Here is a 21,084-nt window from a genome sequence, read left to right on the forward strand (position 1 = left end):
ACATTAAATTCTTTGATACTTCATCAGAGAAATAACCCATCAGCTCTTTCCACCCTGTCACTTTTTTTTTTTAAATTCAAAGTCTGCCAATGTTGACATGAAGTGAAAAAAATCAGAGATCTTTGAGGAAAGAAGACTTTGAATTGCTTCCTAGACTTGCTTTATTAACTTTGTCCTCTTTCATTAAAAGCTCACCAAATTATAAAGCTCTTTTTGTTCCTAACATCCATGCACAAATATCATAGTAAACTAGTGCTAGTAGAATAACAATGTGTCAAGGTGCAATAAAAAAAGCTTGTTTTGTTACTCTCTTCAAAAAAAAATGTTACTCTCTTTCTTAAATTATCTGCGTGAAGGCAGGGGAAGGTAGTGACACTTGGGTTTGTTTTTTTAACTATTATTATATCTTTTTTCCAGTAGATAACAGTTTCCTTTGCACACTCCCTAAATACTGCAAGATTCCAGTTCAAATTTAATAGAATAGTTTTTTTTTTTTAAAAAAAAAGAAAATGCTAATTATTGTCAAATCAGGGCAGAAAGTATGTGACAGGCACTGTTGAGACTCAAATCACAACACATATCCTTGCAAATTACAAGCTACTACTAAATGACAAGACACATCACACCAATTAGGAAGGCTTTAGCTGAAAAAGTGAGAAAAATTACTCTTAAGAAAAACAAGAACATTTAATCAGAGAAAAAGAATGCATACTCACGTGTAAACATTGTAAGAAACCAAGGAATGGCATAAAGCTGCAAAAGGTGGTGAGGCCAGGGAAGAGAACAAAAAAATGTTTTATTAAGAGCTGAAGTTGTTTGCGACAATTGCCTACCACATTAAAAATTGCCTAGCTTGGCATGAATGTATTTAAAATGGGAAATAACTGCAATGGCAGAACCACTATCACATGACTTTTAGCCCCTCAGAGAAGCTTTTTCCTCCCCCAGGTCCTCATTCTCATTGCTTTCAAATTACTGGTTTGTGATACTGTATTGAAAACAACAACAAAAACAACCACCACTCTCAGTAGGCTTATGTTTGCAAAAAATAACCCCCAAAGTCTTAAAGAGCTCAAAAACCTGCTCTATTAAACTGTCACAGTTCTCACCTTACTTACATATACTGCTAAGTGAAAATTAGCAAAGGACGCCTGAACAAGCATAAAACAACTTGATTCAATATATCTTTTTGACTATGGAAAAAAACCTGGTTCTAATAAGAAAATCACAATTTCCAACAGAAAAATGAACCATATCTACCCATTTCTCCTATGTTGGTATCTATTAAAATGTATACTTGTCAGTGAGAGGCAGTAAGAACAGTTTCATTCTCAAAAGCATATAGTGTCAGTTACTAACACCATAAGCATTTCTGTTGTTCTACTGTGACTTTTAACACAAAACATCAAACTGCACAGAAAGTCCCCACAAACCAGAAATGCAAGAGCGAGACGGCCATTGTTAAATTTTACTCAGCTGAATAGATCATGTGCTCTGTTTTCCACTTCTGAAGATTTACAGTTAGACATAAAGCTTAATATATTACTTTTTAGCTCATAAAAAGTGCAAATTAATCCTCCTATTAAGCTTTCCTGGCAAGTAAGCAAATGAGAAGCAGAAACCATAATCGATATAATGTTAATAAATTACTACTTATTCCATAAACCCTTAACTAGGTTATGGCACTGATTAAATGATGCACACATTGGCTGAAAAGCTCTTTAGCACAGCTCTCTCTAAATTTTATTCCTACATCTTCATCTGAGCATCTGATTGTATCTGAATCATACTGCCCATAAAACCAAAAAAGCTGTGATGACCATACTGTTCATCACTTTCAATATTCAGGAGGCTTTTATAAAGCTTGGCCTCCAATCCACCAATTGATTTTAAGGGTTCAAAAAACAAAACAAATCCATTTCTATCACCATTCTCATCTTATAATACATTCACGCTATTTCCCCGACTATCTCTGTCATGCCTTCAATAAATGGCTCTCTACTGAATAATAACATACCCCGTTCCCTGAAATATCCCCTACAGTACTTGCAATCAGGTAATACCTGTTTACCTGCTTGTTTGTACGCAATATCTTGCTTTCCATGGAGTAGGAAAACAAACATTCCTAATAGCCTGAGGCTCCTTTTTGCTTGGAGGTATATATTATGTGGATGTCATTTTGAACTACATTACTTCCTTGGTATTTAAAAGTTATTATTTCCTCCTTTTCAAATATTTGATTAAAATGTTTTACCAAAGCCGATCCACACTTTCTCCTAATGTCACCAACACCTCTATCTTGTATGCATCTACATAGAAATATACAACAAAATACACAAAATTTGAAACAGTAAACATTATTAAAAAGTAACCACAAGGCAAAGCATTGCTTTGCTCTAAACTACCCTCACCAAACCTACCAACAGTGACATGAAGAGTAGCTCAATCTATTTAAGTACAAGGTATGAGGCAAGTTTTTATTGAAGAGATTTTTCCCTCTGATTTTCATAAATATAATGTTCCAAGACAAGGAAGTCTCAGTATTATTCCACCATGCAAGCCAAATTGAAAAACACAGACAAAAATAACTGTACTGACTTGAAGTCCTCAAATAAACAGACTACCAAATTCTTACAGTTCGAGGACTGCACTTTTAACTTACTATTAGTAAATACTGCCCTCTAGCAATCACCGCCTGGAACAGCATTGTGCCATGCCTCTGTACTAACAAGTTGCTGTTAAAGAGGTTTTCAACCCTTCACTACTGAACCCTGAAACATAACGGGGTTGTGTTTTTTATTGACACTCAACTCTCTGTAGCTGGGAAGCATACCTAATGTTTAATCAACGTAGCATTTGAACTGCTGAAACAGCCTGAGAATAAGTCACATTAAAACAAGAGCCTGTAAAACCAATACTTCATTTTTTAGAGTGAACTTGAGATCAGCAACGCCATAATAATCATTTTGCTTTGCTAGTAAAATACAACCTCTTTTGTTCTTTTAAGTAAGGATTTGGACATTTCTTATTTATGAAGAACACAGCAGTCCCCTAACATCAGTTCCTGTTCAAACAATCTGAATGAATCCACAGGGTTTTTTAGTTACGATCGAAATCTCTTGTCCTTAGGCTTGGTTTCATTCTCCATCTTTCCATTATCCCTAGCCGAAGCTTCCTCTCCAATAGTGCCCTGCTATAACAAATTCTGCTCAGTACCTGGGCTTGGAGATGCAGTTAATCATTTTTCAATGGGATGAAGATGTTTACTTGTCCATAGTTAGATGGACATATTTTGAGAAGAGTGCATCTCCCATTAGACATTCAAAGCTCTTAGAGATACTGGCTCAAATCTTGATGAAAGACTCTTCCATAAGGATTTTGTTATTGCCTGTTATTACTGTCTGGATTGTTTCATTATTTGACTGTTCCTCCAGAAGATGAGATGTTTACACACTTGTGTCTACAGAAGATTGAGATTTCTGTTGTAAAGACAATAGATTTAAAGATACTTAGACTCAGGGGATTTTGATTCTAAACATATTTTAGAAGGAATAGCAAGGTGAAAAGGAGTGGTAATGTTTGTTGGTGGGGATGGTAGGGAGTATTAAAAAGCATACACAAGCTTCTTGCTCTATGAAAAGTCTCTAAGAATAAAGTGGCTGTCCTGTATGATCCAGGTGTAACCTTATGAACATCATAAGGTAGCTACAGTGAAGTCATGCGCCTGGTTGCAGGATAATGAAATTGCATTATTTAAAGTTGAAGGTTTGAGTTTTCAAAATATCAAAAATGCCAACATTCTCCACAAGTTCTTGTTTGTTATGCATGTATATAACACTTAAGTTTACCAAAAACCTCCAAGAAAATTAAAAAAACTCTAAGAAAGTTCACCCTCTACACCTCATAGAATTACAGAGCTGAGATCAAGGTTAAATACCTACAGTTTTAAAGATAACAAACACAACAGGAGTAATCATTATTCTTGCAATCTTTTATAGGAGAATCCTCACCTGACCATCTGTCATTTTGTGTGTTATTTTAAACTGGTAAACTGTCATGTCTTCACCATTATAAAAATAATTTATAGATGGATAACAAAGAAACCTATGCTGTAGCATGTATTTCACATTTCAATGTTCAAGACTCTTTTTATGTTGGAACCTTTCCTTCTCAAAGCTGAAGTCACATTGATAGGAATATAGGAACTACCACAATCAATGGCAACATGGGCAGGTATTCTGCTTTCAGCTGTGAGTAGCTCATTTGCTTCAGGAGAACATGCTGAAAACCCTGCAACGGACAGTTGTAAGAGAGTTTGTCTGCCATGCTAACCTGCTTTCTAAACACTTTATGCAGGCACTAGCTTAAATAACAACAGAAAGGATTCAAAAAAGGTATCATATATTTCTTTTCTTATTGAATTGTGCAATAACAATCCTAGATATTGAAGATCACAGAATCTGTTAAGTAATCCAATCTTTCTTTCCAAACTTACTCAACTAAAAGACCATTTGTCATAGCTACACAGAAAGGTAGTCGAACAAAGAATGAAAGAATGATCCTCAGCTAAGAGGAATCCTCTTCACCCTTGGTACCCCCCTCTCCCTCCCATCACAACCCCCTCCCCATACCTCCCCAATTCCTTCCCCCTCTGCCATGGTCATCCTCACAAAACCGAGTGAACCCCAGCCCCCCAGCACAGCGCTGTCACTCAAAGAACATACAAAACAAGTCACCCGTTAGCAGGGAGAGAAACCTCCCCCCTTCCTCCTCCACAGGCCCTCTCATCCCCTGAGCACCAAAATTTCAAGGTCCTGCTTTCTTTCTTAAAAGTACTTCAAAGGAGAATTTGTTTGTATTTTTTATTTACATTTTATATTTTTGTATGTATTGTTAGGAGGTCTGCCCTTTTCAAGTGATCTTAGATTGACCAGAAGGGGGGCTTTGAAGTGTATATCTCTGTTGTTACCTATCTCTGACTTTACTTGTGGTGTGACTAGGCCAAACCATTGTCTCAAAGGAGAGTAAAACAAAGCCTTGTAAAAAATTGAAAAAAAAGAGAAGAAAAAAAAAGTACAATCTTATTCTGAACATTCCAGTAACTTTTTGTGTATGCACTTTAGCTGTACGATACGTTGTGATTTGTATGAGGTGGCAAGGCCAAAGTTAAAAAGGTTATTTTTCTTTTTTTTTTTCCTGTCTATGAAGCTGTTTATTTCTTTTTTTTTTTTTTTGGCCTGTTTGATGTATGTGTGAAACCATATTGTCTAACAATAAACGGGAATTATATTTTGCTGAGTTGTCCTAACAAGGCTGCATCCCAATTGCTGCTTTTTGTTTTAATTTTCATTTGTGAAAAGAAAAATTTTTTTGCTCTCTACAGCTTCCTGACGAGTGGAAGTGGAGGAGGTGCTGAGCTCTTCTCCTTGGTATCCAGTGATAGGATGCCTGGGAATGGTTCAAAGCTGCACCAGGAGTGGCTTAAACTGGACATTAGGAAGTGTTTCTTTACCAAGAGGGTGATCAGACACTGGAACAGGCTTCCTAGAGAGGTGGTCGATGCCCCAAGCCTGTCAGTGTTTAAGAGGCATTTGGACAATGCCCTTAACAACATGCTTTAACTTGGTCAGCCCTGAATTGTCAGGCAGTTGGACTAGATGATCGTTGTAGGTCCCTTCCAACTGAAATAGTCTATTCTATAAAACCCTGATCTTGCACCTTCATGTTCCGTCTTCGAAATACATACACACATACTTAGCTTCAAGCCTATATGGTGTCTAGACAATTAATTACATATCTAAATGCTACAGAAAGGTGCAAAAATGTTTTGATGACTGGGGATGCAAAGAGAATGCAGATTGAGTCCAATTTTTAATATTAGATTCTATCTGCCTGTATGCACCTACACAAAGTTTGAAGAATGAGCACTTTCCTCACCAGATAAAAATACCAGCAAGAAATCTCTGCCGCAGACTCACCACTAGGTAATCATGCAACAGAACAAACAGAGATCAAGTACTTCCATCGCAGGATTTTTAATTCTCAGTTAGATGAAACCCTATTACCAACACCTCCTGCATATCACCAGAACCAAGCTAAGGTCTCTACCTATGACAGCAGCTCCAATACGATGATATTAAGTAACTGCAGCCAGACTTTGTCATCTCTGTTAACGGCCAGCTGACAACTGTATCTAGCTTCCATAATTTGCAGCTGAAAGCTCTTTAGAATAATTTATCGCTGTAGTTACCCTTTTAGTAATGTAGCACACTTCCTTGTTTTTCTTCAGTTCAAAATGGTCTGCTGTTGATGTCAGAATTATTCAGTAAAATACAGAACGTGTTATAAAGCATTATATAGGGTGGGGGATATTATAAACTTTGGGGGAGTGAGCAAAGAACTGTAAGATTCACCATATATATCCCTCTATTTACATGTAAATCACATAGCCACAGCACTGTACTTAATCCAGGCACCACATCAGCTAACAATATTCACAACTATTCAAGCTTCAGCAGCGTTCAGTATTCTGAGAGCTACGTGACCCAAAGCAAATGGGAAGGGTGCCAGGAAACACAATCTTTCCTGCAGCGGAGCCTGCGTTTCAATGATGAAAGATTAATCAGAGTTTACTTTGATAGGATTAGTACTCAAGCACGACACTCTGGTTCAGATCTCATTACTACAGTGCATATCCTTCACCTTGATGAATCCTGTGCTGTCTAGTTACAGGTACAAAAATCACCCCTCTCACTAATCTAAAAGGCAGAATAACTTCTATTTATATTAAAAAAACCCAGACAATTTAGAAAGGACGAAAGGACAACCTCTCTTCAGAGGCCAGTGTTAATTTTGGAACTAGCATTTGTATTCAATGTAAGGTTCTTTTTTAAAAAATAAAGCTCTGTTTTGTAATTATTTATTGCATAACCTAATAATCTCTGGACTGTAACACTTAGAGACAAGGCTTACATTTGACTATGTGTTGTCCAATGACTAGCACAATACGAAAACTAAAATATAACAAAACACGTGATTTTAAACTATTCCATCTGACTTGCACCTTGAAAGTTTTCAGTGGAGAATTTTAAGTGTATAAGCAGACACTAGGAGCTGCTGAAAGATCAGCTAACACCCAAGATGAGTTGCTACAGAGCTCTCATGCAGGTTAGTAGCAGAAACCAGGACCTGTAAGATGGTCAGGGAAATTACATCTCTGCCTCTTCAGTGGGTTCTACTACCCTGGACAAAATTCACAGAGGAACTGCTTTGGTCATCCACAGCCTTTAACAAATAAATATCAAGTGCATTTACATAGTGATTCTGCAAAATTGATTCTCCCTCAGGAGCTTAAACGTTGCTGTTACCCATGCCCTTTATCCCTCTAAATATTTAGGCTTTCTATAGATGAGTGTTCTCCCTTCTCCCCACCTTCCCTTCATCTTCCTCCTACCCACCCTCTTCAGATGTGGGTCATCAGCAATACATGTGGCCTTCTCAAACGTCTGTTTATAATGCAATACACAGGCTTTCTCTTCTGCTCATTTTAATGCCACAGTATCTTTTAAATTTGTATAATTCATAAACAATATTATTACATTAAAAACACCGAAAGCATATATTTGCTTTTCCATTACAATCTTTGTAAACTGGTAATGAGTATCTGCCAGTCCCAAAGACACATAAATTCACCCAGGAATTGTGTAGAAATGACTTTCAACTTAAAGCATTTCCTAATAAGCATAAGGCTTTTCTGATAAAATAAGCTTTATATCGCTTATGGAAGAAATGCATATAAATTTCCTATTTATGAAATTTATATTTCTACATCAACATCTCCTGCTTCAGTTTCCTTCTTCCATGTTGACCTCTCAGTCATCATCTGTTCGTATGACCAACTTGTAATTACCAAATATTTAAATGTCAAATATATCATGATATAGACTGTATCAATTAACAATGTTCTCTCTATAGTCTTACCTAAATCTACTTTTCAGAAACATCAGCCATAAACTTTGATAAAGCTATAGTAGGCAGACAAACATTTTTATAGAGTATGATCTTAGCTTTCTGGATAATACATGCCTTTCTAAACAAGGGAGGAAAACTTCACTATTTAACGTGATAGCTAGAAGTGAGGCTCCAATGAAGGCTTTGTTTTGCTTTTTCCAGCATACCCCTCCCTCTCTACTGCATTTTGGCTGTGTTCTCAGTTTTCATTCTCCTCCATCTTAGACACTTCTTCCAATGAAAGCATAAAACTTAAGACACAAGTCATGCACCTGTCCAACATTTCTGACAGACTCCAACTCCTTTCCAAGGTCTGACATACATACAGATTAACCATCATTTGCACATATTTTTTGTATTACTTGCAAATTGATGTGTCTTTTGTATTAACCAACGGCATTTAGTTAGTCTGCAGAAATTTTGCTATTAGTCATTTATGGTCACATTAATTCTTGTATATTAATCCACACTTTAAAAATAAAATTATATACTTCTTGTATGAAGAATCTGTAAGTTATAGTAACTGACTGTGGTATTTTTATTGTATTTACCATACCAACAGAATGGGAAGGACTGAGGTATGTAAAACAAAAATCAAAACTTCACCATTTTATCAGCATAGTCAGAAAGGGCCATTAATAAGCTAGTTCCACTTATGTTAAACTGCTGCTGAAACAGTCTGGAAAGGCACCTCATCCTAGTTGCTCTCATTTTCCATTTTTTACTTCCTTTGAACAATGCTTATAAGAACCCTTAGCACTTACATCTGGAATAAAACCAATTTCATTAAGGTGGTTACTCAGCTCTGGATCATGGAACGCAATCATCTGGGAAAACACTGTCAGGTATTCTGAAATGACATGACAAGCAAATTCAAGATCATCATCAATAACAGAAGACACAACGTGCTGCTAGCTCACAACAGAGCTGTACAAAAGGAAGAACACCATTTTAATTTTTTTTTTTTTAATAACTTATGATAAACCAGCAAGTGAATACCACTACTGCCTTCCTTGTCATCATTATATTCAATACAGAGGAAGAAAGGTTTCATTTCTCTTCCTTAGTACATCTCAATTTGGATTTTCAACAATAGTTTACTTGGTTCATAGTTAGGTTGTGATGTATGTTCGACATGCAAAGTTAAAGACTTTTCAGTATGAGTATGAGCCACAAGATATTGATGGAAGCAAATTAGAACAAGACTGTTCCAAGGATTTTTAAGACCCAAACTGTTTTAGTAATACACAAAGTTCATAGTCTTTAAATTATATTCTGTGTGGTTTCTTTTCTACAAAGTTAAATTTTGTAATCCAGAAGTTGAGGTTTTAAGGCAATGGGGCTTTAAGGTTACCATTTCTGTGAGAAGTAACATCTTAATTTGTATGTTTTGGATCAGATAAGGAAAAATACTTATTGTAAAAGATAAAATCTATTACATCTTCAACATGGCACATTAGGTTGACAGGTACAATTTCATTAAGTTGTCTAAATAACACTTGCTTTTAATTGGAGAAGCAGACAGCAGAACACAGACACTGACAGATTTCTCTCCCTCTGTTCTGCACCTCTCCCAATTTTGGCCACACTGTCATATGCTTTGTTAGAAGGAAGATGAAGAGGCAATAACATAGCAATTTTGTAACAGATGGCAATTCCTTTTCCTCCATGCTCCCAAGAAGAGAGTAATTAGGGCCCAGACAGCTATTTGAGGGGAGGAAGAGAGACAGAGAATGTGAACCCTGCTCCCAGATCAGAACGTGCTGACATCGCAGTGCTCCACAGGCTACTGTCCCTGAATGTAAGCCCCTAAACACCAAGTCCACACAGCTCCACAACTTAGCCATGCAGAGCTGCCATTGCTTCCTTTAAAGTCTGTTGTAAGGACTAGATGCCTACTACTGTTTCTCTTGGCAAGAGCAGATAACTCCCCATTACTCAGTTTGTCTTCATCCCTGAAGTGGCAAAATTAAATTCCAGTTCCACTGTTAAGATGCACTGAAGTGGCTCTGCTGGGATAATTCCACACATATACACCTTTATTTAAGAATAGAAGTGGGTCTAAACATTCACTTGTTCCTAGACTCCTATCTCACTTAAATCATGATTATCTGCACTCAAGTTAGCTCCTCTCAGGTTAAGCCAGCAAGTTAAGAACTATCACTCTGTAAAATAATTCTGTTTGGACTAGAAATTTTAAAAGCTGGTTATTCCTCAGGAGGACTGATAAACAATACTCTCACTGTAAGAATACAAGGGTAACAAGCCACAGTCCGACTGCAAACTATTCTTCAAAGGATGCCTAATTCTCCAAGGTAAGTTGCAAGAAAAATTAAGACCTCTTGAGCCTGCTTCCGAATTTCACAACTTTTGCTTCAAGACAAAGCCACAGCACACTAAAGCTCTTAGGAGGTTTCTGGCATCTTAGGAATGCCAGCCTCTCCCCTCAGATACTGCATCTCTATTATGCCACAGATGCCCTGGCAGCACTCAGCTGGGGAGTTAAGTCAGTAAACAAACCCAGGCTGAGTTTTGCGTCACCAAGGCCAGACTGCTTTGGAGCTACTCACATATCTCATGTTTTCTCAGTTTCAAGCCAAAGTTATTCACATGCATACAAGTTAGGGAGATAACTGAATCCAGGTCTTAAATTCTTAACACACTACCCAATAATAATTTTTAAAAAGCGCATCTCTAAGGTGCACCTTACTTCAGTTTTATTTCATGAAACAGCCAGTAATCACAAGTCAGGTATAGCAAACCAGTAATCTTACATATTCCTACACATTCAGCCATATGCTGATAAAAACAATTTCACAATTAGCTTCCTTGAAGCACATTTATTTTAAAAATGAAGATTCGTGCCCATGATGGTTCTCTACAGATACACTACAGGTTGATAAATACCATCTTTATTTGACTAGCCAGTCTCATAAAATATAATTACTGTGTGGGATTACATGGTTAATTAAGGTCTATTGAAAACACACAAATCTTCACAAAAACATATCGCTTTGGTCCAGACAATTGCTGTTAGTTGGAATTTTATTACATGAATTTTTGTTTGACATAATTGAGCATTCCATACCCAAAACCCTTTAACTGCTCTTGCTTCCTGTTTCATGTAAGGAAATACACCTGATAAGCTTAGAAAAAACACCTGTCTTCATTGTATAGTACAAGCTCAGAAATGAGGTATGTTGAACTCTACAGTTCGAAAGAGTCCTCCCATCCACCCCTACATGGAAGATACACACAAGCTAAGAAGCTAAAATTGCAGTAGGCAGTTAAATAACACATTCTTAACACTTTCTTCCAACCCAATAAAGCAGGGAAATGATAGAGTATTTTCCTCTAAAACTGTATTTACATATTGGTGTTTGACATACGACTCTAGAAAGGATTAAATCAGAATACTGAAAGAATCCTAAAAGGACCAGTCTCCTCAAGTCCTTAATGATGCCAGATGTTGCACAGGAACTCAGGAACGCCTACTCTATTTTGGTTCACAGAATCCTACTGACCTATATTTCTAACTTTGGCTGATACATATTTTTGTAAAGCCCCTTAGGAATAACATCAGGGGACTCTAGAGAGCAGAAGTATCATTTTGTGGAAGAGTATACCCTCTTGAGAAAAGTCTTTACCAAGCTATTAATCTTGGAGACTAAAGCGGCTGTCTCCACAGGAGCATCTGATACAATACACTTACTCTTTTCACCTTTAGACCTTTACTGCCCCTTTTTTTCCAGCAAGCAGTCTTTCTTTACAGACAAAAGGATGCAAACAAGTTCTCTTGAATAGTTTTTCCAAACTATTATTTTACATATTCAGTTCATAACACCTCTTACCCATTGCCTTTCATATGTAAAATCTCCTAACCACTGTGTTCTCTCCTTATGTTAGCTCTCTCCATATTATCCAATATGTAACTGCTTTTATGTCCAATTATTTTTTGTTGATCAGTTCTTAATTTCCTTTTGTTTTTTGAAGACAAAAAATGACAGACATTGTTTCTAAGTTGAGGAGTTTCACAAGTTACATACAAACTTCCATTTTCTGAGGAGTCCCTAGTTTATACTGTTCCTCTTCATTTTCCCTTATTGTCAAAATAGCTCCTGTAACAGTATGATCTTGATCACCTGAAGGGTAGGTCTTTACAATCTAACACTGGAAAGACTACCTCCTCATTTTAAAATTTAGCATGATCAACTGACTCTTACCTTGGATATTACACAGAACATTTTTTCGTGATTTTTTTTTTTTGTGTGTGTGTGTGCACAGTTGGGTTTTTTTCTCCTGCCTGAGTCTTTGTCCACTTACTTTGTTCCTATTTTTCTTGCACAGCTGTTCTTATTTATCTAAAATAAAGCCTTTGAAAGAAATAGGTGGGTATTTCTGCAGTGTGATTCAATTGTGTTTCAATTTTACAATCACTTGAAAAAGTGTATTTATATATCCAGAAATAATTCTACTTCTCTTAGAACTAAGAAAAATAACGGGACTTTCTTACCTTGAATAACATGAGAATTATCCTTCAGAAAGAAGTTATATAAATACTTGGGGATAAAAGCAGACATGCAGGCATACGCCAGAGCTGAAAGAATTAGAAAAATGGATGCAACTACAGAGGTAGAAACATAAGTACACCTAAAAAAGTTCATTATTAAGCAAATAATAAGCATAAATACTTAAATCAATCTATACACAAAAATGAATGTAAAACACATAAAAATTCCTCACTAAAAAATTCCTCACTAAAAAATTCCTCACTAAAAAATTTTAGAAGCTCCTAAAAATGTCTCCTTCTGTCACTGGGTAATCAATATAAAGCTGTCTGGACCTGATCTGCTCCCAGTTTATTTCCATACTTCTCAATGACAAAGTAATGAGATAATGTTTGGAAAGCCATGGTGATGTTTATATCAAAAAGGGAAGGTCCCTGAATGAATAAAATTATAGAAGACAGTTTCAGATAACTGCATTGTTGCAGTCTTCTGGGTTTTCTCCTATAGAACTTACACCCAGTTTATGCCCCATCAGACTCACATGTCATCTCTTACTTCAGCTCAGAGACTAAAGCGATAGAATTCAGAAGAAAAAAACAGAGTGGAATATAATTAAAAATACTGTTAAAAAGATGAACAAAACCATCTTAAATTTCTCAATGGTTCCTCACATACACAACAAATAGAGATTAGAGGGTAAAAACATAAGTGTTTATCCCCTTGATTAATTCTTGGGAACTTGGCTGAGAGACAATCTATTGCAATACAATTCTTAGCCATGGTGAAATACGTGTTTGTCGTAAATTGTCCAAAGACAATAAATATCACACTGGAAGTTTCTAAGAAAAACGTCAGATTTATAGCAAATACGACATAGGATCATGTTACAAATGAAGTCTGTGTTGCAATTTTTCTAGCATTGAAAGCACTTTTTAAATATCTGAGCCAAACATGTACAATTAAGTTCGGAAAACAGAACACAAAATTTTACATAGTTGACTACTATTATATTTTGCTTCAATGGGAAAGAAACCAGGTTCTACAATCAAACTGTATAAGAACATGTCCAAGAGCAAGAAAAACCTGTTGAAATATTTCAATTAGTATGCACAGTAGGCATAATAGGAGTCATTGTCCTAAGAAACTAGTTTTCCACACACAGATCTTATATAAAGAAAGCCAGGTACAAGAGAATAGAAGATTGGACTAGACCTATTCTGAACAAATCACATTCTAAGAAGAGAAAGGCCACATATCCAAAGCTGGTCTGATAAGCTTTTAGGCGTTTAAAACCATCATCAGCTTTTCTGAATAAAACTAGTCTGACAGGTTAACCGTTAGGATAACAAATAATGCATTCACATTAAACAAGTCTGAACTATCACTTCACTGAAAAAGACAAGTACTAGAGAAGCACTTCTTGCTTTTCTGTAATCAAGGTTACTTGTGCTTTTTATTATGTATTCATTATTGTACTTGGCAATAAACACAGGGGTCGAACGCCTGCTTGAAGAGCAGTACATCACATTCACTTTTCAAAAACCAATCGTTTCTTTTGACCTGTGGCAACAAGAGCTTTAAAATTCCTTTGTAGCTACAGAAAGTTTCCATCTATAAGTGGGTGCACACACATGTGTCTACAACTAGATACAGATGACAGACTGTGCTTTCCCTTCACCCTCAGCAGAAAAAGGTACTCACCTTCATTGTTAAAATTCAAGTACAGAAATGGTGCACAAAGAGAGTCAAGACCTAAAGAGAGAAGAGCCATGAAGAAACTGCATAAAGAGCTCATTTACTGTAACGCACAAGATAAATTCATTAATTTATAATGAAAATTTGCATACTTGATACTGATTATAATTCTGCAATGTCAGGCTTCAGATGTAATGCTGAGAACGACTGTGAAATCAGTGTCAGCCTGACCTCGGTGCCAGGCAAGGTGATGGAACAGATCATCCTGAGCGCCATTACACGGCACATGCAGGACAATCGGGGCATCGGGGCCAGCCAACATGGATTCATGAAAGGCAGGTCCTGCTCGACCAACCTGGTCTCCTTCTATGACAAAGTGACCCGCTTAGTAGATGAGGGCAGGGCTGTGGATGTAGTCTATCTAGACTTCAGTAAGGCATTCTACACTGTCTCCCACAGCATCCTCCTAGACAAACTGGCTGCCTGGGGCTTGGATGGGTGGACTCTTCAATGGGTTAAAAACTGGTTGGATGGCTGAGCCCAGAGAGTGGTGGTGAATGGGGCAAAGTCCAACTGGTGGCCGGTCACTAGCGGTGTTCCCCAGGGCTCATTTCTGGGGCCGCTGCTGTTCAATATCTTTATAGACAATCTAGACGTAGGGATTGAGTGCACCCTCAGTAAATTTGCAGATGACACCAAGCTGGGTGGCAGTGTCGATCTGTTGGAGGGTAGGAAGGCCCTACAGAGGGATCTGGACAAGTTAGATAGATGGGCCGAGACCAACGGCATGAGGCTCAACAAGAACAAGTGCTGGGTCTTACACTTTGGCCACAGCAACCCCATACAGCTCTACAGGCTGGGGGAACAGTGGTTAGAAAGCGGCCCGGTGGAAAGAGACCTGGGGGTGCTGATCGACAGCCGGCTAAACATGAGCCAGCAGTGTGCCCAGGTGGCCAAAAAGGCCAATGGCATCCTGGCCTCTATTAGGAATAGTGTAGCCAGCCGGTCTAGGGAAGTGATCGTCCCTCTGTACTCGGCACTGGTGAGGCCGCACCTTAAATACTGTGTCCAGTTCTGGGCCCCGCACTTCAAGAAAGATGTTGAGGTGTTGGAGCGAGTCCAGAGGAGGGCGACCAAGCTGGTGAAGGGTCTGGAGGGTCTGACCTACGAGGAACGGCTGAGGGAGCTGGGGTTGTTTAGCCTGGAGAAGAGGAGGCTCAGAGGTGACCTTATTGCAGTCTACAACTACCTGAAGGGAGGCTGTAGTGAAGTGGGAGTTGGCCTCTTCTCCCAGGCAACTAGTGATAGGACAAGAGGACACAGCCTCAAGCTTCACCAGGGGAGGTTCAGGTTGGACATTAGGAAGAGTTTCTTTTCAGAAAGGGTTATTAGACATTGGAATGGGCTGCCCAGGGAGGTGGTGGAGTCACCATCTCTGGATGTGTTTAAGAAAAGACTGGACATGGCACTTAGTGCCATGGTCTAGTTGACATGGTGGTGTCAGGGCAACAGTTGGACTCGATGATCCCAGAGGTCTCTTCCAACCTGGTTGATTCTGTGTGATTCTGTGTGATAATGCATGAAACCAGAGATGATTTCAAATTGCTGAACTATAACGCTGAATTGATTATTCTGCCAAGACTTCCAAGAAAGGCCATTTACCATCCCAAAAACTCACTCAGCAACTTCTGTAGTTTTACCTTGGAACTAAACAGTAAGCAACAGAATATTTTTTTTTTTTTTAAATAAAGTGACTAAAACTTAAGGAGAGTAAACATATAAGAAAGAGTGGGGCAATTTTGCATTACAAATTAAATATAAATTATTAGGATCTAAATTTGCAATAACCCACAGATTCATTTTTCAAAAGAAACAGAAAGGAAAGCATTCAAAAAAAGCTTACATTGGAGGGGGGGAAAGAAGGGGAGGTATTTTTAAGTCAGCCATAGCTTTCCAGTTAATTATCTGACCTTGCCAACTAGTCAAACTCACCTTGCCAGTACACCAAACCAGGATGGGAAACGACCCAGGCCTTCAATACACGTCTAAACTTTGCATGACCCTCTGGTGATGACAGCAATTCATCATACTGATGGCAACGAGGAATATCAACTTCAATCTGCACCACAGCCAAGCATATAATATAAAGAGAAATCAGGATAAGTGAGGTAGTACTACAGCAATCTTGCAACACTAGAGATGGAAGGCAGCCAAAGAATGTAGGTCAGACCACCATCATAAACACTATCTGCTTCCTCCATCACTCTCAAAATCAAAACTGAAAAGGGACACGGGACTCAAACAGCCCTGTCAAAGATTAAAAATAGAGAGTTTTTTCTTTTTCCAGATTCATATTTTTAAAGGGGTTCTAACCCTTGAAAAAGGCAGAAAACAGATTACAGTTTTTTTCTGACCCAACTTTTGGACTCATTTCAGGTGCTAATATCACTTTGCTCTAAAGGATAATCAAATCAGAGTTCTCAGAACATTGTACCCAATTTGATAGAAAATATTTCTTCACCCAGCCAAAAGGAACAGCTGTTGCTCATGCTGTCTTTTTATGGCTGGCAAGACTTCTTGGAGAACCAAATTGCTCAAGAACCCATTTCTGTGCAGCACAGCTCACCTTCCAGGATCTCAGGGTACTCAGCACTATCTGGTACAAGGTCCAACAGACATGACAAACATTCGATAAAAACAGGACTTCTAACAGTACATCAGTAATATAGTTCCCTGCACTTTTCTGCTTCTACAGAAACAGCGATTCTGAAGTAAAGAGGATTTCACTCTCCACATGTTATAATTTGAGTTAAACTACTTGTTCCTATCCATTTTGCAAGATTCTTGCTACATAGAGTACAGGGGGAATCCTTTTAGTATTATCAGCCACATCTGCTGTAATAGGCAAATGACTGCAACTGGTGGAAAAGATCTTTGCATTACTTCAAGTGACAATATTTGATAACACTGGAAGTCTTACTTGTCTGTCTGTAGGAATCGGGGTGTCTTTATCAATGGCATCATATTTTGCTTCTATGGCACCCTAAATGTGGAAGAAGAATACTTTAAGTTAGAAAGCCCTTACTAACATAAATGAATATTACAATGTACACGCTGATATACAGAAGTTGACTGTTTTCATTAGGTGCTTTAGTTAGCAACTTTTTTTCCTGAAAAAATTTCCCAAAGTACAGAAAATTCTGACAGCTGAATTTTAACAAAACCATCTTTATTCTGTTATAATTCAGGACATATAGACCTTTCTGTGACCTCCTCAGTATGATCTTCAGTGATTTTTAGTTGTTTATACAGAAAGCTAAGTACTTGATACAGTTTTCCATTTTCAAGTCAAGAGGCGCTCCCAATTTAAATTCAGTGCTTACCTCAGCCACTGGCAAGTGGCTTTCAGCATCATCTCTGTAAAGGCACTGAATCCAGCCGCCTCTTAATTAATATTGATATTAACCAATATACACTACTCTTAAGTAGCCTGTCCTTGCATGAATCCCAAGACAGACATGCTAACAAGTCCATCATAATGTTATGGGATAGGGAAACACTACCCACATCGTACAGATGGTAAGCTGGTGAAGCACGAGAACTGATTCATCTCCCAAGACCCAGGCTACAACCCTGACCAACAGTTGATCTTCCTTCACAGCTATTTTTTTGTCACGTTAAACAGAACTCAGCAGATCATATCCTAAGCTAAATATCCCAAATAACCTGGGATGTGTTATCTAGAAGAATCTCTCTGCTGCACTACTAGATTGCAAGCAGGGTAGATGCAAAAGCTGGTAGTCAAGCAACCTCTGTGATGAGCCCTCATTTCTCGGACATTCCTTTCTAGTCCTTTGTCCAAAAGGGTTACATGTAAATTATTTATTCTCCAGTCTTTGAAGGAATTGCATTGATTGGTAGGTGAGAAAAATACATTTGATATTTTTCATCCTGTTTTGCTCAACTATTGCTGACTGGAGCAGAAGGATTCTAACCGCATTTGTCAAAAATATCAAAAATAACAAAAAAACATGTTAACTACAAATTGCATTTAAACAATCTAGCAAAATTTGGCTATATGGGTAGTATTTTTCCATCCCATAATCAAAATTAAAGGCAGTTAAGTTTACATACATTCTCTGAAATCAAATAATATCAGAGATAAGAAGCAAGTTTGTCTGAACATTGTCTTTGTTCACACAATTTCATGACTCATTGTGTTTGAAATTCCAGTAATTCTTCCTGCCAAATCTTCAAATCCATTCCTGCTTCCCTGTCAATCCCATTCCTATCCCATTCCCTCTCCAGTCAGTACTGGAACTTCTGCAAATGCCCTCCCATTACCCTTACCTCAACACCCAACAGGGCAGCCCAGGTTATGCCTCTCAGAAGAGGAGGGATGTCAACCCTGGCTTCTTTCCAAATTTGGTTTTTCTTATATGGGTAGGCCTTCAAAGAGAAGAGATTAATAGCAAAAAATGTTGTCATGTAACTGAAACAATTCAAATCCCAAACCTGGGATAGTCTTTCCCCCAAAAGGACAAATGCTGTCAAGCTGAACAGTGAATGCAAGTTTTGTAACAAGTAAATTTCATTCCTAACTGGAAGGCCTGAATGGAGGACTGCTGTTTGATATTGAAATACACACTCCTCCTCATAAATGTATTCATGTGCTTTGGTATATACTGGATATATAAATGTATTAATCCAAATTTTTATTAAAAGTTTTTTCTTCATTATATGTTTCTTTTCATAGTATGTATCCAACTTTGGTTTATTAAACATTTCTAGTTTATACCTTCCTAAGTACTGCAACTGAGGATGTGAATCAGCTCTCTCTCATTCTTAAGCAAGAATCCATCTCTGCATGTATGTAAATAAGGGACTGTTTCTTCCCCTCCCTCAGTGTAAAATCCTTATTTCTAACATGGCACTGCTACAGTAAAGACCGATATTGTTTTCAAGTACCTTACTGCTTGGAAATGCAGACATGTTACAGGCATATTTATACCTATAATAGCTTAGTCTGTTATGAAGTAAAGGATGCAGAAGTATTTTCTTCAGTAAATAACAGGTATTAGCAGCAGCTCTATTTTCATGTGCATACTTTAAAATCCACTTTTATATTCATCACTACTGAAAAGACTTATTTCTCATATTTTTATTTTCAATCTTATGCTTCTGTAGGGTTTTCTTCCCCCTTTCCCACTGTAGTCTCTTGTATCTCTGCTTCCTTTTTCAATTATTTGGTCCTTTAAAAATCCTCTGATTAACAGACCAAATCCAATTATCCAGCATCAGAAAGATTCCATACCTTCAACAGCCTGTCAAACAGAACAATTCTATTTAGCTGGTACTCTGTGTCCCTCTCCCGGATGATCAGAGGAAGACTAGCAGCTGCAGACAGCTCATTACTACTATTTGAATGAGGTAGAGTTGACTGGCTGAAAAAAGAGTTAGGATAGTAATAGTGAACAGCAAGAAATACAAATCATTGTGGAAAAAATGATTATCTTGTTATGTATTTTTAAGTCAGAAATACGTACAAATAGATAACTTTGAATATTCAGCACAATCGCTTTCCAGAAGAGAGAAACAGGCTAGAATCCTCAGTTTGGTATCAGGGCCCTAAGTCCACCAGTGCAGAGTGCTTATCAGCTCTCTTTGACTTTAAGAGCCAAACAAGGATAAACATATGCTTTTGGAAGACATTTGTGTCTAGCTGTGCAGTGTGCCACTCAAATAAAACTAATAGTTCAAAATTCAGTCCCTTATTTATGTAAAAACTTACACACACTTACTCATCTTCAAGCAATGGATAAAATGCTTCCCCACCAACATCTTTTAGTCTCTGAAATGAAGAATAAATATAATACATTATCAGAATGCTGCTCAGAATTCAAGTGGAAATATTTAGTGGAATACAAAAACTATTCATTAGCAATTCATTTGCCAAATTTAGTAGCTTGCCTTAAGACCTAAGCATTAGCTCAGTCCTCCATCAGAAAAGAAACATACAGCCTTTAACACTAAAAAGTTTTACTAATACAGGCTTTCTGAGTTGATGGAAGTTCTTCTGCCTGAAGATAACACTCATGTAATTTATAAACCTATTTCCACACAAAAAATAGCTTCTATGGACCATAGATTAATAGATCAATAGTATTACACAGTTCTTTTTCTTTTCCTTGTTTTTCTACATGGACTCCCTATCCAAGTAGCTGCAAAGCAATTGCACAACTTCGTTTTATGTTTTTAATCAGTTCAAGAGTTAGGTAAATTTCAGTTCCTTTTAGTAGTAGCATCTGAAGGCTGCACAGAAATACAGACACTCTCTGGAAAGGTGACAGACAAGCATGCCTAGACTTTCACCTGAAGTTTTCATAGATCTTTGGTGCATCGTGATTAATATTTAATACCATCCTCCCTTCAGTGCTCTGTTTTGCAGGTCAATCCTTAACTTAAAGGCATACAGCACACAGCCTGTTCCTCCTGGGACTGACAGAACAGTTCATTCAGTACTGATCCTCTTTTGATTATAAGCATCATGCTCTGAAGTTTGAAGAAGTGCTTAAGTTAAAAAATTTATTTCAACTGACACTGCAAGGTTCAGGCTCGTATCTTCCCCCAAATGAAACTTCAGCATATACTTGTTTGTTGCTGTATTTGTAGAAGTAGGTAGCAATATTCAAAATTACAGATTAAAAGTTTAAAAAAAGCCTTAAAAGCTGCCCTTTTGTAGGAACAACAGTAGGAGCTGCAGTGTGTATTACCTTTAAAATAGCTGTTGCATATTCTTGACCTCCCCCCTGGCCCCCCAAACCCTACCAACCAAGCAAACAAAATAACCCAGTTCTTTGGTCTGTTTTCA

The 21,084-nt window shown here is 37.6% G+C and overlaps 1 protein-coding gene across 6 annotated transcripts in view; it reads right to left on the minus strand.

The window, feature by feature from the left end:
• The window catches only part of TBCK (TBC1 domain containing kinase), a 112,945-nt gene that overhangs the window by 46,017 nt on the left and 45,844 nt on the right, over window positions 1-21,084 (minus strand). For all 6 annotated transcript variants that reach the window (XM_068403099.1, XM_068403101.1, XM_068403098.1 and 3 more), the window contains 9 exons: window positions 20,015-20,064; window positions 19,528-19,657; window positions 18,564-18,662; window positions 17,194-17,256; window positions 16,206-16,332; window positions 14,220-14,270; window positions 12,524-12,607; window positions 8,775-8,860; window positions 717-753 (listed from right to left, as the gene is read on the minus strand). In XM_068403099.1, the coding sequence (XP_068259200.1) occupies window positions 717-753; window positions 8,775-8,860; window positions 12,524-12,607; window positions 14,220-14,270; window positions 16,206-16,332; window positions 17,194-17,256; window positions 18,564-18,662; window positions 19,528-19,657; window positions 20,015-20,064 (727 nt within the window). The remainder of the gene's footprint in view (window positions 1-716; window positions 754-8,774; window positions 8,861-12,523; window positions 12,608-14,219; window positions 14,271-16,205; window positions 16,333-17,193; window positions 17,257-18,563; window positions 18,663-19,527; window positions 19,658-20,014; window positions 20,065-21,084) is intronic.

Source organism: Nyctibius grandis, chromosome 6, assembly GCF_013368605.1.
Source record: "Nyctibius grandis isolate bNycGra1 chromosome 6, bNycGra1.pri, whole genome shotgun sequence".
Classification (NCBI taxonomy): Eukaryota; Metazoa; Chordata; class Aves; order Nyctibiiformes; family Nyctibiidae; genus Nyctibius; species Nyctibius grandis.